Source organism: Colius striatus, chromosome 2 (genome assembly GCF_028858725.1).
Source record: "Colius striatus isolate bColStr4 chromosome 2, bColStr4.1.hap1, whole genome shotgun sequence".
In the NCBI taxonomy this organism is placed as follows: domain Eukaryota; kingdom Metazoa; phylum Chordata; class Aves; order Coliiformes; family Coliidae; genus Colius; species Colius striatus.
In genome coordinates, this window is record NC_084760.1 from 32,515,405 (window position 1) to 32,536,322 (window position 20,918).

Consider the following 20,918-nt stretch of genomic DNA (forward strand, 5'->3'; position numbering starts at 1 on the left):
CTGCTGTGGAGGGTAGAAGAGTGGGTTGATCTTCAAAGATGACATATTCATTGCACAAGAACAGTTTGTTCTAGTTAGCTAGAAATCAAGCAGGCATAGTAGACAGCCAGTGTGGCTAATGGGCAACCTCTGCCTCAACCCAAGCACAAAAAGCAAAGGTTTGGAACATGGAAGCTGGGATGGGCTACCCAGCAGGAGTCTCCCAAGCATATAAGGATGGAATTGGGAAAACCATGCACAGATGGAACTGAAACTAGCCAAGGTTACAAAGGGAAACAAGAGCCTTTAAAAATACATTGGCAATAAAAGAAAGAATGAGGCAAATGTGGGCCTGCTGCTCTCATTGGGGTAGGGGATGTAGTGCAAAAGGACATGGAGAAAATCAAGGTACTTGGTGTCTATTTTGCCTCAGACATCACTGGCAAGCTCTGCACACAGGCCTCCCAGTTCCCTGAAACTAACAGTAGACTGTGGGGTGGTAAAGTATTGCAATAGAGGAAGTCAGAGTTAAAGATCAATAAAGCAAATGATATATATCAAGCCATCAGACAATGACTGTATGCTGAAGGAGACAGTTAGTGTCATTACCAGGCTGTTGTCTATCACCTTTGAAAGGTGAAGGCTCCTGATGACTAGTAAAGGTCAAAAATCAAGTCCATCTTCTACAAAGGCAACAAGGAGGACCCAGAAATGTACAGGCTAGGACAGCAATCTAATCTCACTTCCCACAATGATCATGGAACACATCCTTCTGGAATCTACTTGCAAGCACTTTATGGAAAAGAAAGGATGGCAACTGCCAGAATAGATCTAAAAAGGACAAATTGTTTGACTGCCTTCCATGATGACATTTCTGTCTTGGTGGGCAAGAGGAGAGAAGTACACCTCTCCTTTCCTGATTGTAGCATGACATTCACAACACCTGAAAGTAGCTTTGTAGCCAAATCAGGCTGACATGGATTGCACTGTGAAATTACAAGGTGGGTGGAAAACTTGCTGGAGTCATGGTCAGTAGTACAAAGCTCAAAACTGAAACACAGGAGGGCAGGGCTGCTCCCTAGAGGGACCCAGACAGGATGGGTAAATGACAGAAACCTTACAAAGCTGAACAAAGGCAAATGTAGAATCCTGTACAGAGTACAAAAGGACACTCAGTATAGGGTGGCTCCCACCTGCTAGAAGGCACCTTGAGAAAGGGGACCCAAGAGTCTTGGTGACAAGACGATGATCAAAGAGGAACAAGCAGCAAGCCTTTGCAGTAGCTGCATTGGTAACTGCATAGCCAGCAGGTCGAGGGAAGTGATTGTTGCCCTCTGTCACACATGAGACCACATCTGGAATGTTGTACCTAGGTTTAGGCTCCTCAGCAAAAGAAAAAGATCAAAAACGTTCCCTAGCTCCACAGAATTCCACCAAGATGCTTAGAGGATGAGACCACATGATGCTTATATAGAAGCTGGTATCTGGAACTGTTCATTTGAGGGGTGACTGAATCGTTGGCTTCAAGAGAAGTTGAAGGGAGGTTTTACTTCTAAGAGATGCAAAGTGGAAGGAAAAACTGGAATACCGGAAATCCTACTGAAAAACCTTCATCTCTGGAAATTTTCAAAATTTACCTGCACAAGGACCTAAACTACCTCATCTAACATCAAAAGTGGTTTGTCATGGAGCAGAGACCTGGACCAGATGACCTCCAGAGGCCTTTCCTAACCTGTCAAATACAAAAATGAAACTAAAAAGTTCTTCTGAGGAAAAGATTAGGGGGGATAGGGAGAGATTTAAAGGGATAAAAAAAAGTTTGTAATGAAGGAAAAGAGTCTTGTTAGTAAAGTTGTAAGGACAGAAGCAACTAAAACCTGAAAAGCAGACAATTCAGTGTACCAATAAGACTGTGAAGTAATAGTAATTGTGAAAAGGAAAAGGAGTTGAGAGAATTCTGAGGTTGCTTTCTGAATCATAAAAACGGAGACAGGAAGCATAGGACAGCAACACTGCTTCACCCACACCAAGTTTATTATTTTCATAGAATCATAGAATGGTAGGGGTTGGAAGGGACCTTTAGAGATCATCTGGTCTAACCCCCCTGCAGAAGCAGGTTCACTTAGATCAGGTCACATAGGAACATGTCCAGGCAGGTCCTGAAGACCTTCAAGGAAGATGACTCCACAACCCCTCTGGGCAGTCTGTTCCACAGCTCCATCACCCTCACAGTGAAATAGCCTTTTCTTATATTTAAGTGGAACTTTTTGTGTTCCAGCTTCATCCCATTAGCCCTTGTCCTGTTACTATCTACTAGAGAAAAGAGGGATGTCCCAACCTCCTGACACCCACCCTTTAGATATTTATAAATGTTAATAAGATCTCCCCTCAATCTCCTCTTCTCCAGACTAAACAGCCCCAGTTCCCGCAGCTTTTCCTTGTATGAAAGATGTTCCAAAACATTGAACATTTTGTTCATGATGTGAACCAATTTTGCAGTGTGAGAAGACTGCGCATGGAAACTTACTTAATTGCAGATCAGAAGCTTTAGCACAAGACAAGGAGGACAAATGCAAATCCAGGGAAAACAAAGCAGAGAATGAGTATCAACAAATTTCAGGTCAGCTAGAACATGCAATTACATGTTTGATCACAATGCTATATCTCACACAGAAGCAGAATCCCATAAATTTATTTTCAAAAGTTTCTGGGATGGTTCAAATGTTTTCAGATGTGTGAGATGAGATGTCAGGGATTTAAACACTTTGAAAAAGCAGAGTGTAGCTTCACATAGCTCCATTATTGGTCAGAAATTCACAGTTAATACAACTCATGTATGAGACATCAAATGAGGAGTTACCAGTTTTATCCTCCCTGTGAAGTGACAAGGATGGAGCAATCCTACTTGCTCTACCAAAAGATGAACAGGACAGAATAGAACAGAATAGACTATTTCAGTTGGAAGGGACCTGCAACAATCATGTAGTCTGACTGCCTGACTACCTCAGGGCTGACCAAAATTTACACAATGTTACTAAGGGCATTGACCAAATGCCCATTAAACACTGACAGGCTTGGGGCAACAAATATCTCTACCGGAAGCCTGTTCCAGTGTTTGACCATCTTTTCAGTAAATACATGCTTTCTAATGTCCAGTCTGAATCTCCTCTGATGCAGATTTGAACCATTTCCATGCATCCTGTCACTGGATACCAGGGAGAAGAAATCAGCATCTCTCTCTCCACTTGCACTCCTCAGGAAGCCATATAGAGCAACAAGATTGCTCTTCTTAACTCCTTTAACAAAGATCTAATAATCTTAGTTAAAAATAATAATAATCACCTAAGGATGCAGGTGTTGTGGAAGTGTCAGTTATAGTTATTGTCTATTTTGTCACAAAATTTAAGAGATATGAAACAGATAATCAGGCATGGAACTAATCTGAAACAAAAAACTGGCTGCAAGAAGGCAAGCTCAGAGAAACCCTGAAGCAAAGTCCCAATTGCCAACATGCTGGATCACATGATTTAGTTCATGTATCACCTAACATGATCTAATTCAAGGTGCAGGAGACCTTTCCAACACTACCCCTTTAGTACGGGACTGTATTTTGAGAAAGTTTCACACATTTGTACATTTGTACACAGAATGTATCTCACAGCCTCATGAATTCACACAAAGCCCAGCAAAAGAGAAATGTCGGGTTTAAAGGAAGACATCAGATAGACTCCACAGCTCCAGAATATAATGGAACCTTATAAAAATATTATGACATTTGAATAAAAGTCCTAAAATATGAGACTGTCATCACCTATGACTCAGGTTTCTTCTTCAACACAGGAAGGACCAGGAATGCTGGATAGCAAAAGTGTTTAAAGACAGCTTTTGATTTACTACTTCAAAATGGCACTATAACCTTTAAACAAATGAAGCTTCACTTTCTGAAAGGGCAGAGTGTTCGAATCAGCCACTGACAGCTGGCAGCAAGAATGTAGCTGAAGGTTACAAGGGCTTGTGAAAACGGAATAAATATCTGACTAGAAAAAAAAAAGAGGGGTGGGAAGAAGAGAAAACCAAGCTTTTTTGCTCTTTAAGGTAAAGAAGCAATGTTCATATCCACATTATTTTTTTTTTAAGTTAAAAAAGAACATGTATGATACAGTTCTAGCACATGAATATATGTGAAATAAAAATGTAAGGGAGAGCAATTTTATCCCCACAGAGCAGACACAGTCAATGAGTGCTGCTATGGCATACATGAAGTCAAAATTTGCTGCCTTAGGCAAAAATCTAGCCAGAAGTTAAACTAAAGTACAGCCAGGAAGTGCTGTAATCCCACACCCGCCCAAAACCAAACAGAAAGCACAACAGAAAGACTGAAGTACTTAGCAGTGCATACAGAGTATCTGGTCAAAGGTGTGTGAGGAACAAGACACTGATGGAGACCTTGCAGCAACAGCAGAAATGAGAAGGCGTAGAGTTTCCAGAGAAAAAAAAGGGCGACATAAGTATTGTGTCTGGCATGGAACAAAGGAACAGAAGTTAATGCAAACAGAAAGCAGCAGTCCCCCGACTTTCAGAGATATATCCCCAATTTACGGAAAGTCAGCCTGATGGCAGAACTGAATTGCTTTTTTATCCACCTAGTACCCAAACGGAGAAGTAGTTAATAACACCAACATGTAACTCATTTGTACATTTCAGACATTCTGCCTTAAACACTGTGGCTCTAATTCATGCTCTGCTTGGGAAAAGTTGCTTATGTGATACCTCTCCCACTGCTACTCTTAGCAGAACAATATCACTAAGAATGGAACAGGAGCCTAACCTAACCTAACCTGCTGAGGCAACTCCAAAGACCTGAGTGGGGTTAACTCCAAAAACAAGAAGTTGGCTTAAAGAAGTCAAGAGAAAACCAGAGAGGCAATTAGTTCTTTAACTCAGCGTAAATTCTACAGTGTACTAAATTTCTCAGCATCTGACATTTCATCTCTGTCACCGGCAAGAAGTATGGCGCACAGGGAATGACAGTCAACACCATACCAGATGATGAATTTGTTTTGGTAACTGCATGGATGGCACATGATCCAGCAACTTCAAGCAACTGAAGCAAAGGAATCAGAACTGTTACTTTTGGAAGAAGTTAATCTTAACAGCTCGATCTTCTACCTAAGCAGCATCTGCTTGGAGAGAAAAATGGAAAAGTAGCTTTATAGGAAGTTTATTCAGAGGGTTGGCAAAGTTGCTGCATGAGTGACATACCTATACGGAAAGTTCCTTCTACTGTAAATACATCCATTGCCATAATACTCTAAATGTTTGCCAACCTCCAAAATATCACCAAACCATTTTAACCAACAGAGGTTTCCAACTTTTGAGTGATTCTGGGTAACACACAGGAAGCCAGTGATCCATTCAGGGAGTCAAGGCTTCTGGACTGTACCAGGCCTGTTGATGGCACCACTCCCTGTGATGCTGTTTGGACTTCCTCAAAATCCATTCTTCCTGCCCTTCTGTTCTTGATTATAAGATTATTACATATTTTTAACTTGCTTAAGGCTGTTGCTTAATTCTTTCACTTTCTGCTCACGGAAGTTACAGCAGCTAACAGGCTATGTAGTGACTGGAGGTGGAACCGCTAAAAAAGGCACAAGCCACTAAGACGTTATTCAACACTTGTCAAATCTCAAATGGCAGGAAAAGTGACTGGGAAGAATTTACTCAGCGTGTTGTCATAGTCTAAATGATAGAAGAGAAAACAAAAGACCGTGAAAGACTTGTTTACACCAAACCCATGCTGGAAAGCTCAATCTTCTTTTCTAAAAATAAGTAAGCTAGTTTTTGCTATCAGAGGACTATGAGATTCCTCTCATTGTTTTGGGAATTAAATATTAGGTCATGTTTTCCTGTTCCATGAATACTCCAAAAAAGCAGCAATTTGAACTGAATCCTAACAGTAGATTAAAACAATACAGAAGACTAAAAAAGAATCGTGGTATTATACGAGATCCTTATGTGTCTCATAATAAATACATGCTCTACTTTGGTTCAATGCTGCAGAGCAAGTGGTAAAACATCAGAATAGTATGGGAAAGCAGGCAATATGAAAGTTTCTTGCATATTAAACATGTAAAGAGGATGTTTCTGCAAAATGGTCACAGAACTAGAATATACCAAATTCCTATAGTCTGGAGTAATTAGTAAATTACAGCTTTGTGAAATGAGTTAAAACATTTGAGTTTTAGCTGGAAACTATGACATGAGTTGAATATCAATTAGTGTCTCACTGAGATGTACATTGTTTCATTTCTAAATTAAAATAAGCTATTAATAAAACAGTAACCTGATTAGTAATGAGTTGCAGTAGGTCTGAAGTAAAGTGTATTCAAACCCCTGGGATTATGGTAGAAAAAAAAATTCTCCACAATTTTTGATGACTGATTCGAAGAAGTATAAGCAACAACTCCACCTCAGCTGCTTTAGTCTGCAGTGCAGAGTGCTAATGCAGAAGATGGCCCTGCCACCCCACCATGGTTGCCTCAGGAAGCCTTGAGGAGGGATGCAGGCTCCAGGCCTACAACACAGGCTGCCAATCAGTCTGTCACTAGGCATTTGCTACAGTTCTTCAGATGCTAAGAAAAATCAAAAGAGATCAGCACTCGCTGTTCCCTAACCTAAGGGAGCGACAACTTACTGTTCCATAAATTAATACAATTCCCAACTCTTCTTCCAAGTCCAACGTAGTGAGAAGCTTCAGCATGTACACATATGCTCTTCCTTTCCACTGACAGTTGCTGCCCTCACAACAGTTTCCAAAAAGACATTATCTATGATTTCAGCAACTTTAAATCACATTAAATGGCAATGCCAGTAGGAACCCAATTGTCCTCTCATTTTTTATTGCACCTGAGCATCTCTCTTTGTGCTGGCACAAAGATCACTGAAGAGAAATTAAAAATCAGAAACTGGTCTTTGCTTTTGTTTTGCCTGATTAGTTTTAAGAAAAAGAAACTAACAAACCAACCACCCCACTCTTTGCATTTATTCCACTAGATTCCCCCATGCAGTTCGTAACAAACCACACAAACTCCTGTTTTGGAAAGGGCTTTGAAAAATAAATTCCTAGTAGTAGGATTGATTGTTTCAGTTGCTATGCCAAATTATTATCAGCTTCAAATGTTTACAAAATTTTCATGGCATGAATATATTTTTTTGTTTTAAAGTGTAAATTACAGAAGATATGCAACATTATTTTTCATACGCTCCCAGGAAGTATAAAATGGGTGATCCTTAAAAAAGATGTCCAGTCTCACAATGTATGGGACAAAATAGTCAGCTCCTACATGGTTTTTTTTTAAAGTTCAACAGGTAAAGATGAAGTGCACCCCTGAAAATTCTAAGTTAACTTGTGTGAATTTTTTTGTAACATCTTTGAATTTTCTTCAACTAGTATCTGGCTATTTCAACTGTAAACTATCACTTGATTTTTTTAAAAAAGCAGCAAAAAAAATTGTGAACAAAAGTGCATTCTGGGGTTTGTGCCATTGCTGGTAGCCTGCAGACAACAGCAGATGCTTAATAATATTTACTGTAACAATGAGAGAAAATCTACAGAAAGAGAAGGAGCAACAGCTTTCAGAAAATGTTCAGGGGCTGCAGAAAAAAAAATGCCAAAAAACCGCTCCCAAGGTTAAATTGTTTTCCCACAGTCGCTCTGTTTAAAGTGCAGAAGATACTTCTGATTAGGAAAAGGTTTCTAATGTTGTCCTACTACAAAAATAGTATTGTGATGTAAAGATTAATCTGAATAGCTCTAAAATTATTAATACTGTTTTTTACATCACCTTCACATTTGCTGCAGACAGAGCTTTTCCCCCACGTTACATATCCATGCACAGTTGAAGGTAACAAAACTACTTACAATGCTGTTCCTGATCTTTTTTTTCATAAATATCTGTTTAAATTCCTTTGAAGTCCAAGAAAAAATCCCAAGGTATGCCTCTCCTTCTTGATCTGCTGTTTCTTATTTATTCCATTTGCAGTGGCTTCTCCAAATAAGACTTTACAAGCAACTGTAAAACTGTATGTTCAGCTGTTGGGCTGTGCTAAACCTCAGAGAGAAACACTGAATTCCAAACACAAGAACTCACCACAAATGACTACTCCAGCCACCCTTTAACTGAGGAGCAGTTAACTGAGGAGCATGACTGGATATTCCAAGGAGGAGCAATGGAGGACAGACACACATAGCTCTTGCCAGTAAAGAATCAAGGAAGAGTTGCTGATAAGACTGCATCTGTGGTAACCTCAACAGATACAATACAGAAGCTCTTTTTTAATAACTAAATAAATAAATCTAACTCTAAATAAGTTCACTACAAAGCACAGCTGTCTGAAGAAGGCTTACTCACTGTAACTTACATTTTAAAGCAAATAAGTCATTATTTATAGAAGAAAAAAAAAAAAGTTTTTCTATACATGGATAGAAAACACTTCAAAAAGACAAAATACGACTGCTCTGGTTTAACAGTGTTCCCTTTTCATAGGCTCAATAATCTGTAAGATCCTGATTTGGGGAGAATCACAAACATTTACATTGGGCTCAAAGACACACCAACAGATTTTAAGGTACCGTAATTTTGTTTTTAAAATCAATGGAAAGCTTCTCTGTTAAATAAGACTGTATATACAATGTTGACATTTTGAGTAATCAATTCCTGAGGAATAATTGCTAAGATATGCTTTTCAAATTAACTTGTTCTACATATTTAAGATAAAAAATAACATTAAAAGATTTTTCCAACTGCAGTTGGAAAAATTACAATCTACCTCTGGTATTTTCCAACATATTTTCAACAATACAATGACTCCCCAAAATGAAACTTCTCTGTAATTAATGGTCCTCCAAGGCCTTTTGAATATAGAAGCTCAGAGTTATAAAAGTTAGTAAAATCAGCAATGGGTTTCTGACCACCCAGCTTCTTATGACTGAGATCAAAACAATGTCATTGTTTAAGGGCCACTTGCAACTTACATCTGTTTAAGAAATTATCGATGTTCTTGTTCTTCCTCAGCGCTGGATAATCCAGATCAAGGACCAAAGAATTCAAGCCATCCTGAAGAAAAAAAAAAACAAAAAAACTGAGTTCTAAAACCTTAATTAACAACTTTTTTAAAACTACAACACTAAGACAGAATATATTACTCCAGCATGCATTACATTCCTGGTAGGCAAATCAAACAAGCTCTCAAGTATGTTTATAAACCAGCAAAGGAGCTAACACAGGCTGACTGGCTCCAAGTTGGCTTATAAACAGTACAGATATATTACCACTCATTAGTGGCACTGGGACTTAAACTGGGTTAGTAGTTTTAATCTTAACCAGTAAGTAATCTTAAAATGTTTAATAACATTGATTTAAGATCATCCAGATCAGTCAATCTGGTTTTCTTATTTCCATGAGACTTTTCCTGGATATTTAAAAACTTAATTCCTTTGATCAGTGTCTCTCTATCTTCCCATTCAGATAGTCAAAAACTGACTGCACATTTTTCTTCTTGGTAGCAAGACATGACCTAAACGTAAGAAGACAATTTACTACATAATGCAAGTTCAGAAGACTAGATTACCTCTCCTAAGTGACTCAACAGAAGACAAGCCAGAACTCTACATGCTGTTCTGCTACCAATTATCAATGCCTCCATAGAAAACAGTTGAGACTTCTTAAAATGGCAAGGGATGAGATCACCAGAATCTAAACTAAAAAGAGTATTTTATATACCTGTTACAAGACTCAATTCTACCTTTCAATAACCTAGAAAAACTTTTCAAAATACTCTTCAAAACACTTAAAGCCCTTTCCAGTTACACAGGGACAAATTAAAACAAAACAAAACAAAACAACAGTTTCCGATCCTAAGAAGAGCTAGGCTCCATTCATACTTGGCATCACCAGTGTTCTGCTTGACCTAGCAGTTTGCTTTCTTGCTCCAAGAACAAGCTCCTGAGACCGTTTCTTCAGGTTTTTGAGCCCAAACAGGACACCACAGATATTTAAGTCAGAGACCACATCACGCTTATTAACAGGCAGCCAACGGAACTGATACTTTTCAGTCTTAATAACTGAAGCTACAGCTAACAATCTGCTGATTTTCCTTTTTGTTTCTTAATATACCTATGAAGCGAACATTTGTTGCAAATGTCACCAAAAATATTACACTCATTCTAATAATATATCATCCTGGATGGAAATATAGGCAAGGCCCAAGACTATTAAATACATTTTGAATGCCAGATTGTCCTAAATATGCTCATACATAAATAAGACTTCCTTACTTGTGAAGATCTTGCTTTACACCACAAAAAAAGCATTAATGGTTAAGTACATTTAAAGAATTTAAGAGATTCTATTGCAATTTTTTAATTACCTCCTAACAAATGAAAGTGGCTTGGGAAGTGTCATAGACAAACTGATAAAGATTAGACAAATGAAGTAGATTAAAAACTATCTGAAAGACCAGGCTCAGAAGACTGTGATCAGTAACACGAAGTCCATGTGGAAGCCAATCACTTGATAGTGCATCCTAGCACTTAGCAGTGGGACTGGTACTGTTTAACATCTTTATTACCTTCATTACATCTGCTGCACCCTGCAGTCAATACAGAACTGGGGGGAGCGGCAGACACAACAGAGGATTGTGCTCTCATTCAAAGGGACCTTGACAGGCTGGAGAACTGGGCAGAGCGCAACATCACAAAGTTCAACATGAGGAAATTCCAAGTCCTGTGTCTTGGGAGGAATATGCTCAGGCACTAGGTACAGGCTAGGGCCTGACAAGCTGGAAAGTTGCTTTGCAAATAAGGACCTGAGGGTCTTGGTGGATAACAAGGTGACCATGACCCAGCAACGCACCCTTAAGGATAACGATCCACAACATCTTAGGCTGCATAATGTGAAAGTGTTGCCAGCAGGTAAACAGAGGTAATCCTTCCTCTCTACTCAGCACTGGTAGGACCACACATGGAGTGCAGTATCCACTTCTGGGCTCCCCAAACCAAGCAAGGCAGGGACTTATTGGAGCAAGTCCAGCAAAGGGCCATGAAGATTACAGCACTGGAGCATTTCCCATAAGAGGAAAGGCTGAGAGAGCCGTGACTCTTCAGCCTGGAAAAGACTCAGGGTAGGGGATCTCATCAGCTTATTCAAGCACCTCTGGAGGGAATGAAGAAAAAGTAGTGCTGACAGGACAAAAGACAAGGAGCACAAGGTAAAACACGGGAAATTCTGCCTGAACACAATACTTTTCTTCCTGTGAGGGTGGTCAGGCTGCCCAGAGACACTGTGGAATCTCCATCACTGGAGACATTGAAAACCTGACTGGACACAGTCCTAGGTAACCTATTCCAGCTGACCTTGCATTGAGCAGGGCTGTTGGACTATGTATTCTCAAGAGGTTCTTGCAAACCTCAACCATTCTTTGATGCAACACCTAAAATACTTCCATGCCACACAAAGTAGGATTTGAATCTATATAACATGAATTATGTTATGAAAGTCTTACACATCAAGTTCTAGAACTTTCTTACCAAAAAAGGTAGTTGTTAACATGCAAAAAGGGAAGTCAGTGAAGAAGACTTAGTTACTTTAAGAACAATATTTCTAAGTGTTATTTCAGCTTTGACCATACTGTTTCTGCAAGACCCATTAAGGATAAAGGACTGATGCATCAAGATATGGGACGCATTTTTCAAAGGGACAGAAGACTTAGTAGCTATTTTGAAACTTGACAATATTTTTATGATAGATACAATAAAACCAAAACAAAGTAACAAAGTTGTTAAATATTTATGGAATCCTCACTGCCTAAATTGCACAGTAACTGCCCAATAATCTGAACAAAGTCAATAGAAAGTACTGATCTGAGGTGACTTCCTGCAAAAAACCATCATAGAACCTGCAATATCAAACTCTTTATTTAGCAAACACTGCCTTCAAATGAGGATATCTCACTCTATAGCATAGCATGTCAGAAGTATGGATCTTCACTTTGCAACATACAGAAAAGGACCATACTGAATACCCTGATGGAGAAGAGCTGGGACATCTTTTATGATTTTCCTTAGCACAATGAAGTCTCAATTTCAGTTAGCTGGTAGTCTGCACACACCACTTAAATGTCAATACCAAATACAACTTGAAGCTACACTTTCATGAATATATTTGCAATACAGTTGCATTAATGTATCACTGTAGTCTATCAGTTTACAATATCACACTGTTACTCTTTAGAATCTCTTAAGGCAATTAGTTTCACAAATTATCCTGATTTTTTTTCTGAGGAATTACAGTTCTTGTTTCCAATGCAGATACAAACCCAAAAAACTAGTTCTCTAGAGTTCTGAGCACCTTACTACTCTATTTCTCTCTTCACAGTTTAACAGCTTATTTATCACTTGTTTCACATTCTTCTTTAATTGCTTGTGAAACACTATTTTAATGATCACTAACAACTGGTTAGACAATTAAGGGAGATGTAAAAATAATTTACGTTAACACAGAGTACTAAGGTATATTTTTGTTCTTCATATTTTTAGGGGGGAAGAGGGTGAGGTGACCTGATATTTTAATGCTTTTCATGCAAATGCATTTTAGAGGTTGACCAAGTAAAACATTTATAGTGTACTGTATTAATATCTTATGCACAAACTCATGGAAAATAATAAAGTTGTCATCTCCAACACATTTAGTGAAGCTGGATTACACAGTCCAAAACAATAATAACTTTCAATTTAAACTGAACTGCATATTACTACTTCAGCTGTCCTTGTCTTTTCCCTTGTCTCACTCTGATTTCACAGTATTTTCATGGGCTACAAAAACTGAGAACCATGTTTGCAGCTATTTTTAATTAGCTCTTTTTGATTCCTGTTCATGGACTTCAGATAACAATTTTCAAGGTGCAGAGGCCTATTCTTAACTATTTTGAAGTCTCCTAACTCTTGATAGCAGTGAACTAGCAGCAAAGAGAGTTGACTGTTATCAGCATCATGAGGAACGGAACAGAGTGTCAACTTTTTTATTCTGGTGAACAAAGGTTATCATCACACTCTTTAAAAGACAAGATTTTAAGCTCTTAAATATAACTTTAAGAGATTTCAAGTTCATATCAACATGTAGTTTGTGAAAGACTTGTCTTGCACACCAGTATTTTGTCTAAAGGTGTTTCCTTAAAGCTTTGCAGTTTCATTAAAAGATCTAAGTTTACATTACTTAACACGAAAATTACACTACAATTAAGAAGCTGGGTCAAAAGATTACACAGTAAAACAGACTGTGCAGACTGAGAAGTAATCCAGGAAATGACATCTCCTCCGTCTAGGCCTCACAGATAAGTCACTTCAACCAGGAAATATGTTATTAAAGTGATTTCACTGTTCGCTTCCTCTTTCTGCTATTACAAAAGGCTTAGAAGCTAAGAGGCCAAAAATAGCAGCTTCCAAGCAAATGTAATGTTGGCAAAGACAGTTCTGCCCCCATCAAAAGCCTTTTGCTCATGGCAAACATGCTAAAATGTATTCCACGGAATGTCTTCCAAGAGAAAAGTCCAAACTTGATATTTTTGCAACTCCCTCCTACACCAGGAGAAGAGCTCCTGGCTGCTCTGGCAGCTGCTACTGCCTCTAGGGACAACATGGAGCCTGGCTTTCCCAGCAAGCAGCTTGCACTGTTACAGTCCTGAATGAAATGAAGAGAAAATAGGCAAGAAAAGTTCAGGCAACACAGGAACTAAGTGCTTATGTTCTTCCCTGACAAAAGGGGCAATAATAGGGAAAAATAATGGTAGCCTCTAAATAATGAGCTCAATGTTAATCCCAGGCAATTCCACTGAAGCCTTCACCAAATTAAATCATGCTATGCTGATACAAATTTCTGAAATAAAAATAGCTATTAGAAACTGTCTCACATTGGTATGCGCATGTAAATTCCACAAGGTGTAACAACAGCTCTGTCTACTAGAATTTATTCTTCATTTCCTTCATTTTCGTGATGAGAAAAATGTAAAACTGAAGATCAAAAAGATGACTGAACAGAAGGTGTATCAGTTGCTTCAAGAAACAATTCATAACCCCCACAATAATTGGAAAATTTAAGAAGGCTGATCTAGTTAAAGAGGTCCCTGCCCTTGGCAGAGGGGTTGGGCTAGATGATTCTTCAAGGTCCCTTCCAACTCAAACCTATGTAATTCTATGAAAACTTCACTAAACCATTACAAATAAGAAACCCAAACCACTATTCCTTTCTTTTCCCAAGTCCTCATATTTAATTAAAAATAAATATTTTAAAATCCTTATTTAATAAAATATGTTGCAGTGAAAAGTAAGGAAAGGGTGTAACTTCAGATTACATTTTTCTAACTTGACCTACATGCTTTATAAGGCAGAACTTCTGAAATCTATGCATACGTGAACTGATTGTCTAATGACTGTTCACCAGGATTAAACCCCTGCTGTATTCTTCCCTATGCCAAAAGGACCCTTAAATGATTCTGGTCTTTCCTGAGCTATTACTTCTTTCCACATCATAGAAGCTACCTTTGGATACAAGGCAAACAGCTCAGTAAGAGTATACAATATGAAAAACAACTGAAAGATCATACAAAAGAAAAACACACTATTTTCCCAAGCTTACCCTACTCAGTGATCATTAGAATATTGCTGCCATTTGGAGGAGTCTCCTCTTAGTGGGGTTGTGATCAAGAAGGCCACTGGCATCCTGGCTTCTGTCAGAATTGTGTGATCAGCAGGGACAAGGAAGTGATTTTCCCCGTGTACTCAGGATGGTGAGGTCACGCTTCAAATACTGTGTCCCGTTCTGAGCACTCACAAGGACACTGAGGTGCTAAAGCATGTCCAGAGACAGGCAATGAAGCTGGGGAAGGACCTGGAGAACAAGTGTGATTCTGTGAGTGGCAGAGAGAGCTGGGGATGTTTAACCTAGAGAAGAGGAGGCTGAGAGGAGATACGATCACTACTACTACCTGAAGGGGAGTTGTAGTGAGGTGGGGGTCAATCTCTTCTCTCTAGTATGAATGACAGGACACAAGGATATAGGCTCAAGTTGCACCAGGCAAAGTTTAGATTGGACATTAGGAAGAACTTTTTCACCTAGAGGGTTATTAAGCATTGGAATGGGCCCAGGGAGGTCGTGGAGTCATCATCCCTAGAGATTTCAAAAGACACATAAATGAGGTGCTGAGGGATATGGTTTAGTTTAGTGATGGACTTGGCAGTGTGAGGTGACTGGTTGGACTTGATGATCTTAAAGGTCTTTTCCAATTGTAATGATTCTGTGATTTTTTGCATAATGAGTATTTGAAGGAATTACTTGGGACATAATACAGCCAGCATTTACTGTTGGGATGTCTTGCTTTTCTAGAAGCTCTTAAATAGTTCTATATTAGCTAAGAGATTTAACAGTATTGGGTAGGTACAGGTGAGAAGCCTAAAAGCAGCTGCTGTCCATAAACAACTATAAATACTTCACAATAGGTTTTACGTAGAATCTGATTTCTATCTATGAAGGTAAAAAAAAAAATACTGAAATTATTTAAAGGTTGAAATTGTTTTGATGTTGTCTACTGTTGAATAAAGACAAATTCTTCAGTGTACAAGCAATACTCCTCAAGGATCTTCATCTATTCTAATAGTTTTATATAATTTACCTTGCTATTTAGAAGGCTCTATTGGGTTTCTGTGGTGTGGTTTTGGCTAGAGTGGTGGCCCCTGTAAAAAGTTGCTTGAAGCTCCCCTGGCTCCAAGTTGGACCTGCGTTTGGCCAGTGCTGAGCCAGTCAGGCACTTCTGTGATAATTGTTTAAGAAGGGAAAATCTGCAGCTGAAAGAGGAAGTAGTAGGAGGAAGTTATGGAAAGGAAATGCGATGAGAGACAGACCACGCGGGCTCCAGTGAGGGCTCCAGTGAGGAAGGAGGAGATGTACTGGATTAGAGACCTCCTGCATCCTGTGCTGAGATGGCAGCTGTCCCCATGAAAGACAACGATGGATTTGAGATTTGCTGGCAGCCCGTGAAGGACCCCACACTAAAGCAGGTAGCCCAAAGAAGGCCATGACTCTCTGGGAAGCCTGCAATGTAGCAGTCTGTTTCTGAAAGACTGTCACCCCTGGAAGAGATCCACACTGGAACAGTTTCTGAGGAGCTAAAGCCTGGAGGAAGGACTCATATCAGAGAGGATTACAGAGGGCCGTCTCCCATGGGAGGTACCCCATGCTGCAGCAGGGGAGGAATGTAAGGAGTCCTCCTCCTCTGAGGAAGATGGAGTGGCACAGACCATCTGTGACAACTGACCACAACACCCATAGAGAAACTAGGGGCAGACAGCAGAGCTTGGGATGAGGGGAGGGGTGGGGGAAAGGTAGTTTTAAGATCTGTTTGTATTTCTCATCATTCTCCTGTTTGGTTTTGATTGGTGGTGCATTAAATTGATTTTATTTCCCAAGTCAAATAGTTGAGATTATATTGCCCATGACCATAACTTGTGAGTGACCCATCAGGCCTTTGTTATCATTTCTCTTCCCCATCCCACCATTGATGCAGAAGAGTGAGCAAGTGGCTGTGTGGTGCTTTGTTCCTGGATGTGCTTCAGCCACAACATGGGAACATGAAATATGTGAAGATGAAATTGTAACAGACCAAAAATAGCTTCATCCTTAAATCCTAAAAAAAAGAATAATCATTTTTTTTTGTCCAGGATTAAATCAGAAGAACTTTAAGGAACACCACTGTGGACCAGCAAAAGCATGTAAGTAGAGATAAGAAAGGCAAAGGTGTAGAATGACTTGTAGTTACTAGACAAGAGGAAAATAATGGTAGATAGTTTAGATAAGAAGGTTAAAATAAAAGTCCATTAAGAGTTAAGAAAAGCAAAGAATGTACAGAAGGCTTAAGTTTTCCACATTTTCTTAATTTTTTTTTTTTTAATGTTACATAGCTGGATGTATTTGCAAGGGACTAGAATGAAAAAAAAATCCTGAAGAAAATCACTATAGATGAAGAAATATGCTAAGGGCAGTAAGATCATCTGAAATTCCCTCTAAAGTATTTAAGGAGATTGTCTTAATTTTATTTGAGAACTTGGTTGAACAAGAGAGGTTATCAAGACTGGAAAGGGCAAGTCAAAGCACTAATGTATAAAGGGAGAGGGCTTTTCAAAACACAGATGTGAATACTTGGAGAGAGGAGGGTAGAACAAGATAGTAATGAATTTGCAGACAGCTAGAACATTAGCATGATCCACGTTTAAGTTGTTTTTTTTAATTTCTATCAAAAATAAAAGTGTTATGTAACTGACTTCTGGTAGAATATATGATGTAATCAATGAAGCAAAGCATCCCAACATAGAAATTAAACACAAGCTTCACCATTCTCATTAGCAAAGGAAAAAAATACTGTATAGAAAATCATGGAGAAAATGTCCATAATATAATTATCAGGAGTTGGGTAAAAGGATTTGGAAAAGTGTGTCAAAAAGAAAATTCTCCTGGGCTTCTCCTGTTCCAGTTCTACAGAATATTTTCATTAACACAATAAAGGAACAGAGCAAGAAACATATCCATTAAGATTAAATAAAAATATGTAAATGATACAAAGATCAGAGGTCGGAGTACATGGGGTTTTTTGGCATTTAAAATTGTCTCAAAATGTAGGAAAAAAATCCCAATCAAATGTAACTGAAAGGAAAAACACAGAAATAAGAGAAAAAATTCGCACCAACATATGCTTTAGAAAGAACTTAAATGCACAGAATGCATCAAAATGGGAATAATGAGTAAAGAGCAAGATAAAGATAGAAGGTTATAGCACACTAGAAGTCCAATCTAGGATGTATAAACAGGAGGTGCATTGAATAAGACTTCACAGAGAATTAAGATTCTTTTATAAATAAAGGTCAGGAATCATTTGCTGATATTGTCATAGCCTAAGCCAGAATATTGTGTCCAGCTTTCTAAATCCCTATACAGTGGCTGAAAAAGAAAAGCTGGAACTGAAGGGAAATTAAGAGCAGAGTATTGATAAGCAATTTGTGATGGGGAAGACTGGCACAGAGCAGAGACTGCAGTCTCAAAAAAGCTTAAACTTAATAGGAGACAGGACAATTTCTTTCAGAACAGAAAAATCTATTACAAGCAATAATAAAGATGGACATTTCCTCACATTCCCAGAAATTGTATAAAATATTTGTTGAATTAGAAGTGAAGATGTAGGTTACTGATTAGGAAAACAAATCTAAATAGCGATAGTGAAGAATTGATGTAATAGATCCACCCAATGAAGCCAAAAAATCACCTTCAGATAAGATACACAAGTTAGAGAAATATTTATTACAGTAGATCCAGCTGTGGGTCCTACCTCTGTGAAGAGGACTATTACCGATCTCTAAAATTCCTTCCAAGCCTACTTGGAAAACCTTCATAAATTAGTTGAAGAAACATACAAAAGCAGTAAATTCAGACAAACAGAGAAGACTGAGAAGCCAGCAGTTGTAAATACAGAACTTAATCTCTAAAATATTATTCACTTTTAAAAAAGTAAATGTATTAACACTTAACCTTCACAAACGCAGATTTTCTTCTCTGAATCCATTGTTGCTATTTTCTCTTCAGGCTTTAATAAAACAAAACATGTCTTGCTCATGATCACTGTAGCCACAGAAAATCCAGTAGTTTAGAATAAACTGCTTTCATCTGAAGTCACTGTACATTTCCAGATGCTTTAGCTACCGTGGATTTTAGAATCTGTATAGCTTTCAAAAAACCCATATGCACTGAAGGCCAGAACTGCAAACCTGTTAAAATAACACTAGAGATCATTTCCTATTCAATGGAGTCCTCCAAGGCCTTTATTAGCAATCTTAGCCCCTTACCAAGAGAGCAAAAGCAGTCTGTTAATTTTGACTGTTACTCTCGTGAAGGAAGCCATCTATATGTCAGTTCAGGTTAATATTTTCCAGGTAATCAAGCAGAATAGTACTAGAACTGTAAAACAACTATCTACAAATGTACAGAAAGCAAACCTGCGTCTGGAATTGTTTCTCTAATACTCTGCTAAAGTGGAAATACCCGCTGTTTCATAAAAATTCAAATGCAAGACAAGTTCTTATTCATTTCTCTTTTCCTAATCAGGTCTTTCAAAGGCTATACAGCTGCAGAAATCAGCAGTAATACCAGGAACACAGATAAAAGGTCAGAGAGCTCATCTGTGGTTGAGGTAGAGGACAGACATACAGTCTATTCTTAACATCATGTTTTGACCACAAGGTCATCCTTGTTTCATATTAAATAGAAGCCCTGCTTCTTCATCATGAAAATTATTCTATTTATCTTTTTGTACCCTCAAGCAGTTCTGTCTGTGAAGATAGTTTCAACAATTTGCCGTAGCACTTTACACCATCGCAGTAATTTAGTCCTCAATTCTACAATAAGCTTGGTTTTAGATAAATGTATTTCTTCTATATTCCTTCACATAATGCAAATAATTCTATTATAGTATATATTTTTACTAATCAATAGATACCAGTCTTGGATAAATAAGATGCAAAATCACAGTAGAGTAAATAAAAAAAGGATAATTTAATTAGAGTAAATAAATAGAAAGTAGCATTGCAAATAAGAGTGCTGGGAAGAAATATAAAGGTACCATCTAGCATTCTCCTCCCCTAAAAGCATGATTGGCTGGAAGTAATAAAAAGATTTAGCTTTTTCTAATCATTGATTCAGAACAAATGATTACAAAATTTCCTTGTACTAAAAATATCAACAACTGCTTAAAATCACCCCTTAGAACAATTCTAACTCAATAAATATTAGCCTGCCTATCATGTTATCTCCTGCTTAACCTCAAATTTTATGTCAGCGGCATATTCTAATTGGCTGCATCAGGTGTTTCTTAAAATATAAATGCTGTACTCCACCACAATACCATCAGCCTAGATTTCCAGTTGAAGTGATGAATAAAACCGAAAACAATCAAAATCACATCTAACTTTGGAATACAGAATTTGGATGCAGTACGGAAAAATCCAGAACACTTATCACTGCAAATGGATTTTTTGGTTTGGTTTAGTTTTATTTTTAAAGCCAAGATATCAAGACCAATTTATAATGTATCAGAATGCGCTGATTCATACGCTAGCCAAAGAAAGCACTGTTTCTACTCCATGGAGAAACAGTGAACTCAGACATAGTAAAAACAGGGAGAGGCTGCTGTTCACGTATTAACACATGGACGTGTTTTATGGACAACTTCTGGAAAAGGTCAACAGTTGTAAAAATGATTGCTGGAAGAAAGTGAGCTTGCAGGTGACAGTAGGAAAGATTAAACAGAGACTGAAAAAATCAAAAGGTGCGAAAATTCATTTTAAATAATGATGAGTCCAAAGATCTACTTTAACCTTAAAGTAGTCTTGGTCTATTGTCTAATAATACAGACAAAACAATTATTTTAAGATTACCTTGGCATGAGTAGCTACCTAATGACACTGGAGGAAAATGAATGGAATGTAAACAAAATGAATATTTATGGTCATTTATACCAACTCTCAATATCTAAAATAAAAGAAGCAAAATAGTATCAACACCAGGACAACAAGTTTTTATTTTTGAAATAACATGTATGCATTATTGATTGGTAAAGAGATTATTTTTTAATTTAGAAAAAAGTTAAGCAGCTGTGCAAAATAATGGTCCTATACAAACAGATTTGACAATACACCAATTATAAATAATTTCATTTATTTCATTGGTAAGTGCACAGTATTTTCTTGAACTATGACTGCCTTATTTTTAAGTCTGATATTCTTCAAAGTAGTTAAAGCTGTTCACTATCCTAGTTAATAAAGATCTTTGCTGTAAGTAAAAATTATA

The 20,918-nt window shown here is 38.0% G+C and overlaps 1 protein-coding gene across 2 annotated transcripts in view; it reads right to left on the minus strand.

Annotated features, from left to right (window-relative positions):
- The window catches only part of ROCK2 (Rho associated coiled-coil containing protein kinase 2), a 99,240-nt gene that overhangs the window by 47,773 nt on the left and 30,549 nt on the right, over nt 1-20,918 (minus strand). For both annotated transcript variants that reach the window (XM_061989876.1, XM_061989877.1), the window contains exon 2: nt 9,014-9,095. In XM_061989876.1, the coding sequence (XP_061845860.1) occupies nt 9,014-9,095 (82 nt within the window). The remainder of the gene's footprint in view (nt 1-9,013; nt 9,096-20,918) is intronic.